The sequence below is a fragment of the Podarcis vaucheri genome (genome assembly GCF_965113315.1).
Source record: "Podarcis vaucheri genome assembly, chromosome: 16".
NCBI lineage: Eukaryota > Metazoa > Chordata > Lepidosauria > Squamata > Lacertidae > Podarcis > Podarcis vaucheri.
In genome coordinates this window covers 16,792,144-16,813,782 of record NC_138754.1, presented here as the reverse complement: position 1 = coordinate 16,813,782, position 21,639 = coordinate 16,792,144, and the positions used below count along the sequence as shown (strand labels likewise).

The 21,639-nt window shown below is 46.0% G+C and overlaps 1 protein-coding gene across 7 annotated transcripts in view; it reads left to right on the top strand.

Annotated features, from left to right (window-relative positions):
- ARHGEF2 (Rho/Rac guanine nucleotide exchange factor 2) overlaps positions 1-21,639 on the top strand; it is a 111,109-nt gene that overhangs the window by 18,564 nt on the left and 70,906 nt on the right. For 5 of the 7 annotated variants that reach the window (XM_082204269.1, XM_082204268.1, XM_082204264.1 and 2 more), the window contains 5 exons: positions 603-941; positions 5,627-5,798; positions 6,732-6,843; positions 8,964-9,003; positions 11,964-12,096. In XM_082204269.1, the coding sequence (XP_082060395.1) occupies positions 661-941; positions 5,627-5,798; positions 6,732-6,843; positions 8,964-9,003; positions 11,964-12,096 (738 nt within the window). In that variant the 5' untranslated portion in view covers positions 603-660. Of the gene's footprint in view, positions 1-602; positions 942-5,626; positions 5,799-6,263; positions 6,302-6,731; positions 6,844-8,963; positions 9,004-11,963; positions 12,097-21,639 lie in introns of those variants that run through there. The other 2 variants (XM_082204271.1, XM_082204272.1) reach the window with 2 other exon arrangements.

Genomic DNA, 21,639 nt, shown 5'->3' with positions numbered 1-21,639 from the left:
AGCCTGTTGATGTAGGCATAGGTATGAGCCTGTTGATGTGGGTCAGTGGGCATGATCCTGGCACCCCCCCCACACACCTCCATGTATTGATTCTGCCTGAATAAGGGGCTTGTGAGAGAGTCATCAGGCAGGGCATCTTTACAAAGTTGGATCTTTCCATTTATTTCAGGACCAAGTGAAATAAATGAGTAACATGTAGACACTGCTTGATGGTAAAAAAATAAAACAACAACCTGTAAAGCAGTTTACAAAAGACTAAAACAATAAAATTATTGGTGCTAAAAACAGCTAAAAACAACTCTTTAAAACCTCAAAAAAACATCAAGGCATTACACTGAAGATGCCTGCCTGATATCAATTGACAGGGAGTTCCAAAGTGTGGGTGCCACCACACTAAAAAAACGCCTACCGGTAATTTCTCACCAATGCAGAACAGGTATTATGTAGCACCTGTAACAGTGCCAGTTCCATAGATAGAAGTGGTTGAGTGGATTTTGCAGGTAAACTGATACAAGAGTATGTACAAGGGTAATAAAAATGTGTGATGGTTTTTGCAAGCTGGGCTATGCTCTTTTTTTAACATCAGCACCCTCTTTCTCCAGCCCCCCTTTTCATTCCACAAAGCCTTTCTGCCTTTTGGATCCACGAGCTCCTTGGGGAATGAGCAGTTCTGCCTCCGAGCTGGTCCTGAGCCCCTGTGAATGCACCCCTTGCCCTTCACGGGTCCAGAAGCGCCGCTGCTTGTCAGCTGTGGAGCCTCCCGCAGGAGGCTGGGAAGAGATGGAAGAGGAAGAAGAGGAGGAGGAAGGTCGATTCCTGGGTGTTAACATGCGCAGGTTGGGCATCCTTGGGAATTCTGGACATGCCTACGACTCCTTCCGGAGACACAGCTGGGAGCCAGGGAAAGTACTTGAGGATGACCCAGATTTTGATCAGCGAAGGTAAACCATAGTAATATTTGAAATGTAACTGGTCATTCATCTGTCTGTTTGTGTTGAATGCAAACAAATCAGGATGGATGCTCAGTGAGCAACCCACGTAATCACCCAAATATAACCACCCTGCAAATGAATTGGGAAGAAAGCTGGGTAAACAGGTAATGTGGAAGCGATCCTAGTGTCCTTTCAAAAGGGTAGATGATTATATTTATTTATATCTCACCTCTCTGACAGGGACTCAAGGCGGCTTTCAGATAAAATAGAGACCAGGGGCCGGGGGGCGGACAATAATTAAACAACAATTAAACATGGGTAGACTTAAAACTACATATAAGAACTATCAGATAATTGCAATAAAAAACATCACAGCACCAGCCCTTTGCTTAAAAACAGTCCATTTCCAAGAACCTGTTGGAACAGGAAAATCTTCACCTACTGGCAGAAGGAAAACAAAGAAAGAGCCATCTTCTGTAGGAAGGGAGTTTGAAAGCCTGGGAGCAGCTGCTGAGAAGGCCCTCTTCTGTTAGCCCACCAAGCATACCTCTGAGGGTGATGGGACTGAGAGAAGGGCTCCCCTGAAAAATCTCATTTGAGGGATCAGAGTCTTTCAGATTCTGCAAGTGATGCCCAGCTTCTTTTTCTGAAGTCCTGTGTCTCTTTTTGGTCTTCCCATCAGTCTCTGCTGCTTTTGTTTCCCTTTTATCTCTCCCTCTCAGCAGCCTGTCTTGGAAAACAGCCCTTCCTGATCTATAGTGTCTGGACAAAGCCTTGGCTTCTGGGGCTGCAAATCTGTCGCACTGTTTCTGTAGGAGAGTTTAGGCTCTGAGGTTCTAGCTAGTTCCATGTTCAGGGAGCCTTTGTACTCTTTTAAGAGCTTAAAACAGCTAGGCTGGCAAGGGTGGGGGAGACTGAATTTATCGCAAGGGTGGTGCTAGGGCTTGACCCTGAGTGGAAGACTATGTCAGGTGCTTGTTCAGGCCAGAAGCTGACCTCACTCAGGAAAAGGCGGTCTTTAAGCAGGGCTGAGCATATCCCAGGCTTCTACTGGTTGCTCCAGAAGGCAGCAGATATTGCAAATGCATTGTGGGCAACACAGGGTGGGGTTTTTTTGTAACTGAAAGGGTAGATCTGGAATAAATTTGGGGTGGGGTAGAAATACAAGGTGGTGTTTTGATACTAATGAGGTCCTGTGGATGCTGAGAGCTGGTGGTTAGAGTATCAGAGTAGGAGCTGGGAGACTAGGGTTCAAATCCCCACTCGGCCATGTGAAGCTGCCTGGGTGACCATGGGCCAGTCCCTGCCTCTCAACCTGACCTACCTCATAGGGTTGTTGTAGGGATTAAATGAAGAGGGAAAAAGCTCTGTACACCACCTTGAGCTCCTAGGAGAAAAAGGTGGGATATACAGGCCAATCAATCATTCATTGCCTGCGTGAGGAGCACCCATCTCACAATAAACCCACACCTGGAAGTGCTCTATTCACCTCAGTTCTTGTGCTCATGTATTTTAGTAGAAGCTCACAAATACAGACTAACTTCAGGTAGGCATTCAATCACATTCCAACAAATTTGCTTGCCCCCGTGATCAAACTTTTTGCAGTAATGAGTGATGAGAAAATAAGTATTGAGCAAATGCAATAGAAAATATGGAATAACACTTTCTTTGTCATCTAACCTCCCTGCAAAAAAAAATATCAGGATTGAATTCTTAATAAACAGGTCACCTGGGAACACCCTGTGGTTGCTCCTACACAAACCATTTAATATAGAATAGTTGTGGGGTGTCCACGCAAAACCGTCATCCAGACCACAGAAAGGCTCCTTTCTTGGCGTTCGTCCAGATTTGTTTGCGGGGTGATGGTTAGGGAAAATTGGGCTGCTTATTGAGTACAGTGGTACCTTGGTTTAAGAACAGCTTAGTTTATGAACAACTTGGATTAAGAATGCTGCAAACCCGGAAGTAGGTGTTTTGGTTTGTGAACTTTGCCTTGGAAGCAGAACATGTTTTGCTTCCTGTTGAGTGTGTTCCATTTGTAAATTGAGTCCCCCGCTGCTATGGGAAAGCATGCCTTTGGTTGAAGAACGGACTTCCGGAACGGATTAAGTTTGTAAACCATGGAACCACTGTATTCATTCTTCATTTGTGGGGAAGGGTATAAGATGTTGCATCAAGCAATTGTTATTTCACACTGTCTGGTGCATTTTCCTGTGACTTTCCTTACTATGAAAACCTCCAGGTTGCTTTCCGGGGGTGGAGGATGGGTTTGTTGCAAAAGAACACCAAATCCAATTTAATTGTACAGCCTGCGTTGATGAGGGCCTAGCTCTCTGCAGGTGCTCAGAATAGTTCACTTCTTCAGTTAGCTAGGAAATGTGAAGAAAATGGTCCAAACTACTGTAAAATTTGGAAGCTCTTGGGACCCAGCATCATAAAGCAGGCATGTGAGATCTCAGGCTCAGGGTGGGTGGGTGGGTGTATCCAAATACAGCCCTCCAGGCCTCTCTGGGTCCTGCCTTTGGGCATAGCCACTCACTGGCTCTGCTGCTCACCTACATCAAGTGCTCTTACCTGGCTGGAATGTGTCCTTGAACTGTGTTAATGCCTCTTGCTTGCCTGCATAGAGAGGTGTGTGTGTGTGTACAGAAACTTTGAATAGAATGTACCCTACTGTACACATCTATTGCTCTGCCCACTTTTGCTTCTGACCCTGGCCACATCGGATAGAAGAGGTAAAACATTGAGCCAGCGTGGTGCAGTGGTTAGAGTGTTGGACATGGACCTAGGAGAGACCAGGATTCAAATTTCCACCAGGCCATGAAGCTCACAGGGTGGCCTTCAGACAGACACTGCCTTTTGGCTTAACCTACCTTGCAAGATTGTTGTGGGGGATTAAAGGAGGAGGGGGAAACCCACTTTCAGCTCCATGGAGGGAAAAGGTAGGATATAAATGCAATAAATAAGTAAAAGAAACATTGCCATTGTGACTGGTAGCCATTGATACCCTTCTGAATTCTATATGAATTTGTCTGACCTCCTGTTAAAGTTGTCTAAGTTTGCAGCCATCATTGCACCTTGTGGCAGCAAATCCCCCAGAATTTATGTGCTGTGTGAGTTGGCTGCTTCCACACAGGGGTGCTGTCTCAGGTCTGCTCCCCCCAGCCCCACTCTGTGTATGGAATTTGTACATGTACCCATTTTTCCAGCTACCATTGTCACTGCTATTCCAACCCTTGACTGTAAACTTGCACCTGGAAGCACCTGAACTCTGTGGCGTGGAGTGGGGATCTTCCCAAACTCAGCTTGGTTGGTCCCATCCAAACCAGTCTTGGGTTGCCCCCTGCTGGCAGCAAGGCGTTTTCTTGCTTCGGTCTATTCCAGACAACCTGTTTATTGAGCATCCTAATTTGTTTGCAGGGAGATTTGAAGACATTGGTTCAATCCCTGGCTTCCCCAAGTAGGGCTAGGAATGCCCCCTGCCTGAAAGCTCTAGAGAACCACTGCCATTCAATGTAAGCAGTACCAAGATGGGCCAATTTGTCTGACTCTGTATAAGGCAATTTTTAAAATTAACATTATCATGCCTTTTTAACTATTCAACCTTGACGTCTGACAAAATGCTGCAGTCAGATTTCTGGCTGGGGTTCCCTTTAACACCTGTGTTTTGAAACAGCTGCTTGTTCGCTTCCAGGCCCAATTATGTAAAGGTGCTCACCTTAGCGTTCAAAACCCTAAACAATTCAGATCCCCCCAAAACTTGAAATGCCACCTTCTTCGCTACCATCTTTGGCGCCAAGTTTAGCGGATCTTTACCCTGACCTTTGACCCTTGAAATGTATGTTTTAGGGCCCACCTTGTTTCTGTGTTTGTAAGTTGCTTAAAACTGTTTTTAATATTGTGGTTTAAATGTTGTAGCCCACCCTGGGACCTTAGGGTGAAGGGCATATAATAAATTGTTGCAATAATAATAATAGTAATAGAATTAAATAGCATATATTAAAGTATGGCTCCTCTGCCTCTGACTTGAGGTCAAACCCACTTGGGATTTCCAGCGCCACCCCCCTTGTCTTCGCTTTCTCTGCAAAAAGAGTTGCTTGGAAAGACTGAAACTCTCCCCACTTCTGCAAATGTTTTCAGTGGTGGGGAGCTCTAGAGAAGGAAGTGTGCCTCTACAAGTTAGAAGCAGCTTCTCAAGAGCTTTGGGAAGGTGGTGGTGGGAGAGAGACAAAAATCACATTACGCACAGAAGGGATTTGCTGGGTTTCTGATGGATGTCAAGTCCAGCAAGCTCTGGTGAGTATAGTGAGTATGGCCATGCACTCGTGTGCTGGCCAGCCAGCCAAACCAGTGTGGCATAGAAGTTAGTGTGCTGGGCCAAGACCTTGGAGGCCATGGTTCTTGCAGCTGTTTGGCCTCCAAGGTCTTGGCCTAGCACACTATCCTCTATGCCACACTGGTTTGGCTAGCTGGCCCGCACATGAGTGCATAGCAAGTTGGGAAACTGATATCAGGCTGTGAATATGAACTTGGTGCAACCACTATTTTAACAGTTGCACCCTCCTATATCTGTGCACTTTTGAAAAATGCTCAGATTTGAGTCTGCAGTGGAAAGGTCCTTTATAACTGGATGTGGGTAGCTCAACATGGGATCACATTTAAGCTCTTGACTGTCTGATTGGCTTCCTTTTCAGCATGAGTATGAAAGGACTAGCCCACGAGGAAGTTGACTCCTCCACCGAGCAACTAGACGGACATCCTCAGAGCCAAAGGGACCCCCGCCGAGCCCCTATCATCCGTAGCAACGATGAGACGGAGTCCATGCTCTCTCAGGATGAAGAGGAGGATGACCAGGAATTCTCTCAGGTACGGATGTATGTTTAGATTTTTTATTCCCACTTTCCAGACCCCCTAAAAGGTCATTTTGTTAAAATTTAGGGTGCAAAATGTTGGTGGAAGACGCTGTACGTAGATGCCTGGCTTACAGATGAAAAAGGATAAGAAACAAAAGGGTCACAGGAACAAACAAAAACAAAAGGAAGTTACAGGAGGGATTGATTTGATCGTGCTAGAATGAGGCGGCAAGATGTTGACAGTCACTTGCATCTCCCCTTCAGGGCCAAGTTGATTTTCACTAGCAGGGATGGAGGCAGTGCAGTGGCTCAGTGGCTCTTTCTCCTCCAGCCAAGGTTAGAGGCCAGAGTGACCCTCCCCTTTGGCTGTTGCGCCCTGGGCAGCTGGCAGTTGGAACAGAATTTCCAACTGCTCTGGTTGTTGGGTGGGGCCCTAGGAGCTGGTGAAGGAGGTTGGAGCCTCTCCTTATACACCTGTGTGGAGAGAGAGGCCCTCTGGACCCATTTCGCTCACAGGTATCCATGTCAATGAAAGAACGAATATCCAGTTTCAGATGCTTTAGGGGATCCCATGGCATTTCAAGCAGGTTTAGTGACTGAAAATAAGCTCTTACATATTCTCCTTTGTTGTTGTCATAATGGTTGCTAAAAACGGTAGAACGTCATATTAAGAATGTGGTTTTATCTTCCCCTCACTTCAGCCTGTATCAAAACTTAGTTTCAGCCAAGTTTCATTAAGGACCGGCCATGGGTGACTTCTGAAATAATAATGAAGAAGTGGGCAGCTTTTAGTTTACTGAAAGCTAGAGAAGTAGTAAGCTGGGCTTTAGATCGGTAGAGTGTATGTGTCCCAGATTTCTATGCCCTCCTGCTGCTGAAGTAAGGAATCCTTTGCCCAGGGCTGGTGGTAGTGTTTGTGACATTAATAGCCCGCTCTCATTTTCAGGAACATTCCAAGAGGATGCAAGCATATCATGCATCCCAGAACTCCAATGGCAGCTCTCTGTCCAAATCTGTTTCCATGAGTGGCATCGACAGCTACCCGGCAGAAGCAGATGGTGAGTGTGGAGATTTGTGGGGTGGGGCATTTCTAGGTGTGGACCATTAAGCAGCACCCAAATCACTGCTATCCTGAAAGTGGAATTGAAACTCTGGTTCCAGACCTCTGGAATCCAAATAACATTCTGTAGCCAGGCTGGCGCACTTTCCCCAGCCCCATATGTTTGTGAGGGGAAAGGGAGGGTGATTTTCACTAGGCTTTGTTGAGGATGGGAAGGGTTAAATGCTGGCTTTTGCCCTCACAGCACTCCTGATCATGATTAGCCACCCCAAGTGCAGTTTGGGGGGGGGCACAGGGAAGAAAACAATATAAAGGGTATGCTATGTGAAAAGAGAAGTGATTCTCTTTTAGTGATTCCCAATGTGGGTGGTAGTGCTACTTGAGGGGGGTAGTGGAATTTCCTGAGTGAGGTGCTGGTGGTGTAAATGGCATCAGATTTTGAAAAGCTGGTATCGTTGGATCAAATTCATCAGTTTTGTTGAATTAATTAAACTGAATAGTTTTAATTAGATTTTGAACGAATGTGCAATTAATTGTTAGTGTTTTGAATTCTTTTGTGTTATTATCTTCCATAGTGGCTTGTGCAAACTGCTATTCTGAACAATGTTTTTATAGGGCAAGGGGCACTGGAGGTGAGGTTATGGAACCACGGGTGTGGTGGCCCGAAAACATTTGGGAAGCACTGGGTTAAGTGATGATTCCTAGAGAGGAGAGAGGGAAATGGCTGGAGTAATCTATATAGGCCATAACTGGCTAGCCAGGCTGTTGAATAGCTGCACAATAGGTCATTACACTTGGGGAAATTGCACAGTTGTTCCACTGTGTTTTTAAAAAGTAGGATTTTCTGGAGCCTGGGTTCAGCTCTAGGCATGCAGAGTGGATGTTCTACCACTGAGCCTCTAGCGTCTAGCTGCTCCTCATTGCTCGCTCTGTGGGGTTCTTGCATGTTCAAACACCAAAACAGACCAAGAGCAGGTGGTGTCTGAAGGACCACCTGCTCTCTCAGGTGAAGCCTTCCCTCCAGTTAAGACTCTCTTCTGAGATGAGGTCTTCATCCAGCTGCCAGCTGCCTTTGAAAGTCAGGTGGGGTTGTGACTGGAGAGGGGGTGCTCTCTGCAATTCCACTCCACCTCTGAAATTCCCTCTCCAGGGAGATGTCCTTGTTGTTGTTCCCTGTTCTGTACTGCTGGGGTTTTAACCAGTAATTAACTTCTGCAGTGTTGCTCTGCTTATGCTGCTGCTTTAGTTGTGGGGCTTCTAGATGGAGGTTTATTGTATGATGGGGGCTGCTCATGCTTGCAAGTTTTTTTGTGTGTGTTTTTTTGCAGCCCCCAGGCACCATTATTGGCATCAAAATGCTAGTCCATATCCCCCCTCCCTAAAAATCTGGATTTATCTTTTATATGAAAATCCAGTGTTCAAAAAAACTTGTTTTTTAAGTATTAATTTATTATTAACAGCAACAAAATGCGTAAACATAAAAAAGAGAAGAAACAAAGAATCAAAAATATAAACTGTAAAGTATGACTGACCAGAAGGTCAAAAGTATAAAAACACAACACAGCTCCAAATGGGTAATAAAATATTAACTCATGCAAATATTCCTTTTACAAATAATAAATAATAATACAAAATAATAAAGACATGTAAAAATAAAAGTATTATCCACCTGTGAGTTCCATTATTATTAAGAATAAAGGTTCTATACTCTTAAATGGGGCAGACATTTGCATATACTGGTAGCTCTGGGTGACCATGTGCCTCAATATTTGTATAAGAAGGGGGAGGGGACTTGTTGCAAACAAGCCCTGTGCAATGATTATGCCAAGGTTGCAGGTTTGATCCCCATAAGGGACAATTGCATATTCTTGCGTTTCAGGGGCTTGACCTTTACAATTCTGATTCTATGATATCTCAACAACCCATTTCCAGCATTAAGATCTGCCCCCCATCTGGAATCACCCTCCTTGTCGCTGTCAGTTTTGTTTTCATTGTTGATATTTCACTGTTGTGATTTTAAAGCGTGTAACACATGAGGACTTTCTGAAGTAGAAAGGTGGGATATATACATTGTCATTCAAGTAGATAAAATATGTCTCTTCTCCCTTCCCTTGCCAGGGATCTCCCTTTATGGAGACACTGTGAGCCTGTCCAATGGGTGAGTCGCACTTCTTGCCCTTCAGATATGACTGAGGGTGGTGGGATTTGAGCTCGTAGCTCAGCTCCTGACCTGGGAGTCCTTGATCTCAAGGGGAATGGCAGCATTGTTTGGCTGATATGGCCGCACTTGCACGATTCTCTTTGCACTGCTCAGATGTGTAATCCAACTTTTCCATAACAGGTCTAACTTTGTAGGGGAGAATCGTAGTTGTTTAATTATCACTAATGTTAAATCTTCCCCATTGTCGGTCCCTTGATGCTCCAGGAAAACATCCTTCTCACCTACCCTCTAGGGATCACTGGCACCAGTTTTATTTTTAGAGGTCTGCAGGCAGTGGGGTTGGGGTGGGGAGGATACAAAAAAGAAAGAAAGCAGGCATATGTGTAGGCCAAGTACTTTAGGGTAGACCTGGAGTGCTAGTGATGCAGCCCTTCTTTGAAACCTACACTTCTCTGAATTTTGCAGTCTAGTTCTTCAGCCAAGTCATTACAAAAATGCATATACTGGGGTAAAGCCTGCATATAAATGTGCATGTTAGTGAAAATCATGTACAAAAATGCATACTTGGACCCTGATCTATGTGTAAGAATCCCCCCAATCTGTTTTATAAAATAAAACAGTGTGGTGCAGTGGTTAGAGTGCTGGGCTAGGACCTGGAAGAAACCAGGGTTCAAATCCCCTTAGCCATGAAACTCACTGGGCATGACCTTGGGTGAAAAGGAAAAAAATTGCCACCCCCACTACAAAATCTAGTTGCTGAACCAGTTAAGAGCCAGTATGGCATAGTGGTTGGAGTGTTGGACTATAACCTGAGAGATGAGGGTTCAAATCCCCACTTGGCTATGAAGCTCACTATGTGGCCATGGGACTGTCACTCCTCTCAGCCTTACCTGCCTTGCAGGGTTGCTGTGGAGATTAAATGATGGGGAGAACCATATATGCCATCTTGAGCTCCTTGGAGAAAAATATGTTCTGTGAGCTGCCCTGAGACCTCCGGGTATAGGGCAATATATAAATTCAATAAATACCGTATTTTTCGCTCTATAACACGCACCCGACCATAACACGCACGTAGTTTTTAGAGGAGGAAAATCCGTTGGCATGCCACCCGTAGGCATTCCCTCCATAACACGCACAGACATTTCCCCTTACTTTCTAGGGGGGGGGGGGAAGTGAGTGTTATGGTGCAAAAAATACGGTAAATAAAATAAAAAATATGGGATAGAAGGGCATTAAATAGATAAATAACACTGTTTTATTGCTCTTAGGGTAGATTTTTGTCTTAATGCAAATTGTTTTTCCATTGTACACAGTGTATACCACACTGAGTTTTTAAAGATACTGTATTAAATGTTTTTTAAAACTTTTAAAATCGGTGGTGGATAATTTGTGGCAAATGGACCCATCTTGGACCTCCAGAGGGTCCATTTTGGCCCATCAGGCTGTTTTCCCCAAACCACTCCCATCAGCTGACATCACTGGTGACATCAGCTGATGGGCAGGAGGACAGGATTTAACCTTGCATTGGATCCCAAGGCCTTGCAGTAGGATTTAATCTCCGCTCATCTGCTGGTGAATGGAGATTAGAGATCACTGTAAGATTAGGGATTTAAAAGTATGAGGAGACTCACAGAAGTCACTGCCAATCTCCTCCCTCTTCCCTTCTAAGTCCGCATCTTGCTCTGATCTTAAAGGGAGCGTTTTACAAGCAAACCAGGACATGCTTGCAAACCTTTCTCCCTAGAGTTAAGAGGAAGAGAGAAAGAAAGGAGCACAAGCAGTCGATCCTGTCTTAAAGTGCTTGGCAAATACTGTACACACTTTGAAGCAACCTCCCCCTTAGAAGAACAGGTTGGAAGCTACTTCAAAAGACCTGTTACAGCTTTAAGACAGACTGCTCTATAATGGTTGCCTTTGCAAGTCTCCCTGTGTTCTTCTTTTAAACCCCCAGCACTGGGTTTAAGGGGGAAGTGTGGGAAGACCTGTAAAGCTGCATGAAGAATTTTGACAGGAGGGTGCTGGCAGCTTCACCTGCCCGGCAATCGTGTGACATCATAATGGTATCACAGAATTGACAGGTCAGTGGCCTGTCAAATTTGGCCTGCAAAGCCAATCCTGATAAGATAAGAGAGCAAAAATAACTTCCCCACCCGTTTTCAATGCATTAGGAAAACTGCTTTGCTAAATGTGTCTATTTGGCGCAAAGTTGCATACAAAAATGTGTATATTAGGAGAAACCATAGTAAAATTCTGATGGGTTTTCCTGAGGACTTTTTAATACAAACTGGAAATGTGGAGAACTGCATTTAAGATTGGGAAAATCAGAAGCAGAAAGTAATTGAAATTGACTAATCTGCCCCTCCCGAGGGGGGAGAGCTTTCTGACACACCTCCTGAGGCATAGGCAGAATTGTAAAAGGAGGACAACTTAAAGAAGAGACAGGCACTGAACATGAGAAAATTGTACCCCAGACAACTCTTGACCATGTGTTGTTTGTTATACAGCTTAGAGAATGACAAGATCCAAAGTGGAGTTTTCACCAAATACCCATCAAGATCTGTGGCAGTTGATTCTCGCACTAATGGAAGTCTTTTTCAGGAGAGACCCCAAGATGGGAACAGAGGGGGAGCCTCTCTGCCTGTGAGAGGTTCTGGGGCATTGAAATCTCTGCTCATGGCCCAGGTGATGATGTGCAGCCTGCCTCTTTTCTCCTCGCTGCTAGTGGAGCTTAAGCAAACAGTGATGCTTCTGTGCTGCCTCTCCCCAGCCGGGAATAGGAGCAGCCACCCTCTGAGGTCACTGGGGGCCGCCAAGGGAGCCGGCCCCTCCCTACTTCCTGGCCTAGAAACAATAACAACAAAAAGGGGGATTGTTTGGCTTGGGTACCAGTGAGTGAGTGAGTGAGTGTGTGCTTGTTTTGCTACCTTCCTCCTTTCTCACTTTTTCCATGCTTTCAGCTTCGGCGCTGGGAGCTGCGGGCGGCTGGACGTCACCACGGTGGAGGCCGAAGACCAGGTGCACCCGCAGAGGGAGGGGACCACCCTGGGGCGGACCCTCAGCTTCTTAAAGAAGATGACTGGGAAGTCAAAGGTAGGGCCTTGGAAGTTTACAGTTTGATTTCATTGCTGTGTCTTTCATCCATGCGAAACTGATCCTGTATATGCATCGATTTGTACACGGCCTCCAAATCTCTCCGGTTTAACAGCTTAATGCCTACAGTAATGAAAATTAATTGTTTTCATCAGTTTCTCAATGCAGGTTTCCCTGTCCCCCCCCCCCAAAAAAAAACCCCTGAACAAAGTGCTCACAGTTTTCTCATCATCTCATTTTCTTTCTTTCTTTTGGTGAATATTTCTTATTTCATTTTATAGTGTATATAAAACAAAGAAAACTGTTATAACAGATGAAAATCAAAAGAGGAAAAGCAAACTATAAAATAAGCATGTAAAATGAGTACAGTTGCACGTGAGTTAAAATAACAAAATCCAAGTAAACAATATCAGCATTATCTAATTATCAAGTATAGTTCCAGATCTGCCAGGCTTGCAGAAGGGTTGCCTTGAAAATGATGGTTCCATTGTATGCATAACACCAGAATGTCATACCATATAAAAAGTGTCTGGAGCTTCTAGTCCTTGTCAAAATCTCATATTATGTGTAGTTTTCTCCATTATAGCTATATTCCATATTCTATATTTCTCTTTTGTCTTGTTAACTTCTTCTATATTTCTCTTTTGCCTTGTTAACTTCTTCATCTTTGCAGTTCCTTAAACCCTTCTGTTAACTTCAGGCATTGGTAATTTGCTTCTTAAAACACTATGTCTTAGGGCCAAACTAGATGTGCCTCCCCCCCCCAAACCCCTACATTGTGTTTTTTTCAAGCAATAGTAGCCTGGGATGTGTGTGAGAGCCACAGCATTGAGGCGTGGTGGTTTTCACTCTCCAGCATTGTTTTCAGAATGGAAAAGTCCCCACTCCTCCCCAAGCTGATACATGCCCTACAAGTCTCTCCATCACATGTTGGCTGCTCTTTATATTGCTTAGCTCTTTAAAAAAGAAGCTATTTGGGCTCTGAAAGTGTGCTTTTGGTACTCCATAACAATTGGATAACACGTATTTGAATATCCTGGTGAAATTTTGCATTAATTGCCCAGTAATATATGTGTGTGTGTGTGTTTATGTGGGCATCCGATCCCCCCCCCCCATTTTCATCTCACTTTGGGTCTACTAAACTTCCAAGGTGGCCTCTCAATTTTCTTTCATGTATTAATTTAAATGGGTTGATGCTTACAAATTCTTACTGGGGGCGGGGGAAGTGCTAGTGTCTTTCTCCTGTATTCTGGGTATTTTTATGTTGGACTTTTCAACTTTGTTTCCATGCTAGCACTTAAAGCAGGTCCTACTAATCCCCACCCCCGCCTCCTATTTGGGATTACCAGTGCAATCCTAACCCCTGGTCCCTGCCTTTGGAGGAAATTAGGATATGGCAGGGCCCCTGCTGGGGGCTTAGCACTGGCAGGCCACTCACTAGTGTAAAAATGCAGAAACTACTGCTGCAGGCTTCAGGTTCCTTGAGGGGCCTGATCTTGGAGCTGGTGCAGCAGAAACAAAGGGGTGGGAAAACCTGCGGACTCCTTCCTCCTTGGCCAGCAGCAGGGCTGAGGATTGTTCTGCCTGTGGTTAAGTATGGGTAGGTAGAGACTTCATGAAAAGCGCCACCCTTAAGCAGGCCACAGTCCCCGGTAGTCTGTGTGTTGGGCTTTGATTACCTTTGAACTGGGAGAGCAGCACTCTGTACCTGCTGTCTCACGCTCCCAAAGTTTAGGCTCTGGCACAATGTGAGCCCTTGTTTGCAGTGATTGTTGTTGTTATTAATCATAATAATTGCATTTATAACCATTAATTAATTATTATAAAGGTAAAGGTACCCCTGCCCGAACGGGCCAGTCTTGACAGACTCTGGGGTTTGTGCGCCCATCTCACTCAAGAGGCCGGGGGCCAGCGCTGTCCGGAGACACTTCCGGGTCACGTGGCCAGCGTGACAAAGCTGCATCTGGCGAGCCAGCGCAGCACACGGAACGCCGTTTACCTTCCCGCTGGTAAGCGGTACCTATTTATCTACTTGCACCCGGGGGTGCTTTCGAACTGCTAGGTTGGCAGGCGCTGGGACCGAGCAGCGGGAGCGCACCCCGCCGCGGGGATTCGAACCGCCGACCTTTCGATCGGCAAGCCCTAGGCGCTGAGGCTTTTACCCACAGCGCCACCCGCGTCCCTTATATTATATTATATATATATTATATTATAGTTAATAATAATAAATTTATATTCCACTTGTGTGTCAAAATTTGAGAGTCAGTGTGGTGTAGTGTTTAGAGTGTTGGAGTAGGACCTGGGCAAGACGAAGATTTAAGTCCCCACTGAACCAGAAAGCTCAACAGGTGACTCCAGGCCAGTCACTCACCTAACCTACCTCACAGGGTTGCTGCAAGGATAAAATGGGGAGATGGAGAACTATGGACATGCCTCCTTGAGCTCCTTGGAGATGAAGGTGGAATATAAATGCAGTAATAAAAAAAAGGCTTCTAACTATAGAATCAATCTTTAATTAAAATGCACAGTAAAATCCTTAATTACAATGCACAATAAAACAAAAAATTATATAGCACCGCAATTAAAATAGTTAGAATAATAAAACCAGAAGTTCATGTCCAGAGTATTGCTTTCCTAAACAGGTGTGCCTTCATCAATCAGCGGGTTGCCAACACTGATGGGGGCCTGTCCTATTTTATTTAAAAATTGTATGTGGCCTTTAAAAATTAGTTGTAGTTGGGTTTGCTTTGACAGGAATTAATTGTGTAATGTACACTGCTGCAGCCTGTACCATTCTGCAAACCATGCTGTTTTCTGATGTGTCCTTTTCTCCCCATTGCTGGGGCCCCTGAGTGATTTGGTGTGTGTATAGATCAGCCTAATTACGTCACCTATCTCTGTATGGACAATCTCAATTAACACTTTGTCAATTTGATTATATTTGGGAGACCCTTTTCCTCATTTTATAATTGCAATAAAAAGCATTGCAGGAGCACAGCTGCTAAAGCTATAGCTTTTGATGCAGCTTGTTGGGCTCCTCGTAAAAAGGCGGGGAGAACCCTCCTGTTCCAACTATTTTGCTACTCTCCAGAGGCACAGGCTACACAAGCAGGAATGAGTCTTTCTCATTGTGACTCCAAACTAAGATCTGCGCATTTATACTTAACCAGACTCAGGGCGGGTGAGAGAGTGGCAAAACTGTTCAAGAGGTGGTGCTGTTTCCCCACTTTGAAAATGAGCAAAGTCTACCATTTTGGCCAGTTCTAAAGTGATTAAAAAAAAGAAAATGTGCAAAGTGTTTTGCAGTTTTTATTTGGTTCCCTACTCATCCACCACAACTATCTTCTAAGTCTACATCACTGAGGGCCAAAAGGCACCTTGTATGCTCAGCAGTACATAATAACTTCTCTCCTACTCCCTGCTTTTAAAACTAAACTGGAAGCAGCACTTGAGACTTCATGTTTTAGGGAAGCTGCCTTGCACCACGTCCGACCATTCACCCACTCAGCCTGGTGTTATTTACTCAGACCTCCAGGGCCTCTCCAGAAGGGGGTCTTGGGCAAAAAAAAAAAGTCTTTTCCAGCACCTGCTCCCTTGAGACACTAGGGGTTGAACCCAGGACATTTCTGCATGCAATGCTAAGGTTGTGCCACTGAGGTTTGACCCCCGCCCCTCACCTTGCGCTAGTTGGAGGGATGGGGAGGTGAATGGAGAAGGCTGCTTAACCTTTTTCCTTCCATGAGTGTAGCCAAGATTTTTTTGGTGGGTGGGGCAGGGCTTTTTGTGGGAGGCAGAACCGACGTGATTAGTCAGTTAAATATTTCTATTGTTTTACTTGATCTAGGCCCATGCTTCTGGCTGTTTTTGTCATCAAAATTTTGCGCCAGCTGCAGTTTCCAAACCTAAAGGCAGCCCTGCATATAGCACATTGCAGTAGTCCAACCTAGGCATTACCAGAGCATAGGTACCAGACATTAGGCTATCCCTTTCCAGATAGGAGCACAGCAGGGCCAGCAGTCAAAGCTAATGGAAGCTACTTCATCAACTGAGGCCACTAGAGTTTCAAGCGACAGCAAAGGATTCAGAAGTACCCCTGAGCTATGTGCCTGCTCCCTCAGAGGGATTGTAACCCCATCAAGAGCAGGGTACCTGTATCAGACCACCCGCTATCAGTGTCCCATGAATGGTTTAAGCAGATGGAACAGGGGAAGGTGCTGTATTGCTTTTGCCTCAGGCAGCAAAATGCCATGTGCTATCTATGGCTTTCGGCACATGTGCGAGGCCCCAGCTGCACTATCCATTTAAAGCAGGACCATGCCACTTTAAACAGTCACAGGTCCACCCCAAAGAATTATGGGAAGTGTGGTTTGTTAAGGATGCTGAGGGTTGTTAGGAGACCTCTACTCCCCCCGCCACAGAACTACAATTTCCAGAGGTGTTAAACAGTCAGTCCCTCTTCCCAGGGAACTCTGGGAAATGGAGCTTTGTGAGGGGAATTTGAAGCGGTGGGTAGGTGTCTCCTAGCCACTCTTAGCGCCCGTAACAAACTGCACCTCAGGATTCTTTGGGGGATGCTATGGAGGAAGCAGTGGTGTGGTACTGCTTTAAACAGATAGGGCAGATGGGACCCAAGTCTGGTTCTGGACAACACATCAAACCATGGCTGAGTGCAGCAGCAGAAAGACCAGAGAAGGTACAGAGCAGGCACCTTCCCCTCTTTAGGAGACCCCACCTGTTTGCACATCCACACTAAGTCTTGATTTGGCTTATCCTTGGGAACCAGAGGTGCTGGCCCCTCCAAGGCCCTGAGCCCCTAAAACTGCCTTCTCCTCAGCTTCTCTCAGTTCCTCAAAAAACTCCCTGTATCTTGTACAACAGCCTCTGGAGTGGTGAGGTCAGAGGAAGTCGTGGCCTTTTCCTGCCTCATGCCAGGCCGAGGGTTTGTTTACACAGCGGTTAAGGACACCACCCTGGGCTTTTTCAGCCATGGCCTCTTTGGTTTGGAAGGAGCTTCCAGCCATTGTTTCCTTGGGAGCAGAGCCAGAGAAAGAGGGGCTTTCCTCACACGCTTAGGACACGCAGGGCTAGAGGTGGCTCTAGCACAGCACAAATAGGAGGAGGCAGATTGTGGGTGTCCAAATCAGAGTCTAAGAACGCCAAGGGCAAGGGGAACAAATGTCCCTCAAGTCCATCTCCCTATTTCCCAGCCCACAAGTAGGGTAGGAAGGCTGTATCTTGGACATGTCGCTTGACGCTGGTATTTAGTGGTAAGCTCCTGCTGAATATGGAGGCTCTATTAAGCCATTACGGCTAATATAACTGTAATGGATTCTGATCTGACTGAGGAAGCACAGCCCAGTGAGACGTTTCTCTGGCAAAAGCCCCTCTAGAAGGAAAGGCTGCTGCACAAGAGATACTCTGAGAGCCACTGGGAAGGCCTTGGAGGTCGCCTAGCATGCCCATCCTGGCTTAATGCAGGATTCACAGTGCAGGATACAACCGCAACATCCCTGGCAGATGGCTGCCCAGACTCTGCTTAAATACCTACAGCGAAGGAGAGCGACCCCCCGCCCCAGCGGTCTGTGCCAGTATGGAACAGCTGCTACCCATAGGAAGCTTCTCCTACAATGTGGCCAAAATCTCCTCCGTGCAATTATCCAAGCCGCTCTTGACCCACTGTTTCTAATCCCACCCTGCAGAGCTACAGAGAACTAGTCTGCTTTTGCATGACAGACTTTCAGATATGATTCGAAGATTGCAATGTAAGATGGGTCAGGCCATTGGCCCATCTATAATCCAGGATCCTGTTCTCACAGCGGCAAAACAGGTTCATGGGGGAAACCAGCAAGAAGGAACCCAAGCCCCAGAACCCCCTCCCTGCTGTGGTTTCCAACAACTGGTATTCAGAACCATTGCTGCCTCCAACAGTGGAGGTAGGACATACCTACTGTTATAGCCTTCATGAATTTGTCTAAGCCTCTTTTAAAGCCATTTTAGGTTGGTGGCCATCATTGCCTCCCATGGGAGCGAGTTTCATAGTTTAACTCTGCGCTTCACTGGATGTCCACAAGTTCTGATGTTAGGGGAGAGGGAGAAAATCTTCTCTCTGTCCACTCTTTCCATGCTGCACATATTTTTATAAACCTTCATCACATTGCCTCTTGCTTGCCTTTTCTCTAAACTACAAAATCCCAAATGCTACAACCTTTATTCACAGAGGAGTTGCTCCATCCCCTTGATTTCAGTTGCTCTTTTCGGAACCTTTTACATACTTTTTGAGGGTAAGGTGACCAGAACCATGTCTCCCCTTCATCTTCTTTTCTCCAACTCTTTCAACCGTTCCACAGAGGCGATTTAGCTTCCCGGCTCCCTCCCCACCCTGCTCACCTCCTCTGAGCATGCAGAACTGGACGCATGGTGGCAATGGTATGGTCTGCCCCCACAGTTGGAGCTGCAGTGCTTCTCAATACCAGTTGCTGGAAGCCACAGGAGGGGAGAGGGCTCTTGTGCTCAGATCATCCTTGCTGGTTTTTCCACAGGCATCTGGTAGGCCATTGTGAGAACAGGATGCTGGGCTAGATGGGATCCCATGCTCTTATGTCTCCGGATATAGTCTGACCAGCTTCGTTTCATTTCAGTAGAGCCCATGCTAGGACAAATTCCCTCAAGGCTGTGCTCCATGTCGATTACTTTATGCAAGGTGGGCCTTCGGCACGGAAATGTCTTAGGATGTGCCTGGAAGGATGAGGATCCAAGCTCCCTTGCTCCCATATTTTCACAAGACACAAAATTCTAGTCACCACCAGATCCACACTACAAATTTAAAGCATGTTCAACACACATTCAAAGCACATGAGCCACCCCCAATCCCGGGAACTGTAGTTTTCCCTTCGCAAAGATACAGTTTCCAACACCCTTTCCAAACTACAGTTACCAGGATTATTTTTGTGTGGGGTGTGTGTTATGTGTTTTAAACATGTGATGTGCTCCTTCCTTAACCTCTCTCTATAGCAGCCTCCGCCAACCTGGTGCCCTCCAGGTGTTTTGGACTACAACTCCCACCAGCCCCAGCCGTCATGGCCAGCTCCTCTAGACAGCGGCAGCTCTCCCCACTGAACTGACTCTTTCTAGCAAGGGGGGAAAGGGAAGGGAAAACTTGAAAGATGCCAAGGTTGCTGCTGCCCCCAAATAATGTAAAAAATAATAATAATGTAACAGTTTCTAACATCCGGTTTGTGATATCTTAGTTCACCAGGTACAGGCTGCACTTTAAAAATAATAAGAATAAAAAAGCACTTTGGGATGGTGAGCCTCTCTTTTCAAGTTTCTTTGATGACAACGTCCTTCCTCCTTGAAGTTCAGAGCATTTCCTTCATTTCTCAAAACACACAAAAGGAATCCACAGCTTTGGGCCATGATTATTTTCCTTCTTCATAGAGTAGTTTAGCCCAGGATTCCAGATCTAATCTCAGTCTTGTGCCCCTTCTCCCCTCTCCCATTTCTGTAAGGAAGTGGGGGGGGATCTAGATTACCAGCCAGCTGTTTAACATGGTCAGGCTCTGCCCAGTGATGGCTTTGATGTGTAAATGCTTGCCCTCTGTGCACCTCTAGGCTGCTGCAAAGCTTTCTTTCCCTCCTCCTTCTTAAAGACATTTCCTTACAATTGCATTCTTGACTGGGCTTCTGAATAGGGAGGAGGGAGAATGAGAAATGACGCACACACAGTTAAGAACTTAACTTCAAATTACTAGCTTGGATCAGTCCTACTCAATTCAATAGGGACAGGCTGTGGCTCAGCGGCAGAGCATCTGCTTTTCAGACAAAGGGTACCAGGTACAATACCCTGCAGCATCTCCAGGAGAGACCACGGAGAACTGCTGCCATCAGTATCCACAAAACTCCCAAGTGCCAGCTGTTTTCTGATGGGGGGGGGAGAGTTCACTGGCAGAAGGGTTAAAACTGGCTGTTGCTTGTAGCCTGCACACCTCTGCCCTAGTGCTAAACCTGGCACTGCATCATTTTTTAAAACCCTCACCGGCCCCAATTGTGTCTAAGTGGTAGTACAGGGCCTTTTTTCTGGTGGCGCCCTGCTTGGGGAACTCTTGATCTGCTTGTCTGGCATTTACTATGCTATTATCTTTCTCAGCCCCAAGTAGAAATTGTCTTTATGCCTACCTTGTTTTACTCCAGTAGTTTAAAATTATTCTGGCAAGCCACCTGGGGGGCTCATAAGGTTGAAAGCTGAGATTTAAGTGGAGAAAGAAAAGTAGCAAATAAAGTGGACATTGTGCTCTTTTTGAAGCAGTAATGGCCACACCTGTAAAGTGAGCTGAACTTTCCACATCCCATCTTCCTGTAGCCTCTCACCCTATGCATGGTAGCCCCATCTGAGCTCAGTTGACTGAAGAGAAAAAATGTTGGCCAGTACAAGGGGGGGAGGAAGGGGAGAGAGACTCAGGGGAAATAGCACTCCCTTCTCACAAATACCTCCTTTGCTTGAAAGCTGGGTTGGGGGGGGCACCCTGCCACTGTTTATGAGACTGGGGTAGACCTGCGTTGAAACAAACAAACTTGCCGCACGGTTGTGTGTACTTGAACTCTGAGCTGCCTGCTGCGATATCACAAAATGCTCAGTAATGCAGTCAGTGTGTTGAGGAGCAGGTGGATTAATTGCCTCGGGTAACAAAACTGCTTTGGGTTTGCTCTGCCTGGGCTCAAATTTTGCCCCAATTAGCCCCTCGCTCAATCTGGCCTTTGATACCTGCTTCAGTGTGTGAGCTCCCTTTTGCTTAACTATCCAGGGCGTCTGCGCCTGTGTGCATTTTGTGGTCATTGTCGCCTGGGGAAGAAGGAGGGGCTGATTCCTTGCTCCTTTCCTCTCCAGCTCACGATTCCTTTCAGGAAATCTGGGACTTGTCATTAGGAACGGATTTCTTTCCCCGTCTCCAACTTGAAAGGGATCTCCAGCTGATTTGGGTTAGAAGAGGAGAAAAAAAACGGGTCCAGCTGTTCCCCGCCAGTCTGGGAGGACACGGCATGCTTTGTGCAATGATTGCATCAGGCCCTTTTGCCTGTCTTGAAGCAGTCCTAATAAACAGATTTGGAGTTCAAAAGTGGCCTGTTTGCACAGGTGGTTCCTGCCCTTTGGGCTCTGCGCTTTATTGCTAAAACAGAAAGGGAGAAACCTGAGCTGAGGCCGTGTTCATGACGTTTAAATCTGGGAGAATCCTATGAGGCTCTCCAAGGAGGGCCGGCCCAAGTCATATTGCTTCCTGTGGTGAAGGACAGAATGGTGCCTCCCCTTATTCCATGTGCCAGATTGGCAGTTGAATTGTATTTGATGAACACTGGTGATGTGTCAGTGTCCTCCTGCCCTGCACTTGAGGTCCCAAGACTAGCTTAGCGAGTGCAAGGCAGGCCTGCAACACACAACTCTGCCTGTGGCCTCTCTCTCAAAATACACCAGCTGAAGTGGCTGCCTCACTTTAGCCTAACGGTCTGTAAGAAAGCAGGCTGATTCCTGTGTTGAGCAGCTCAGACATG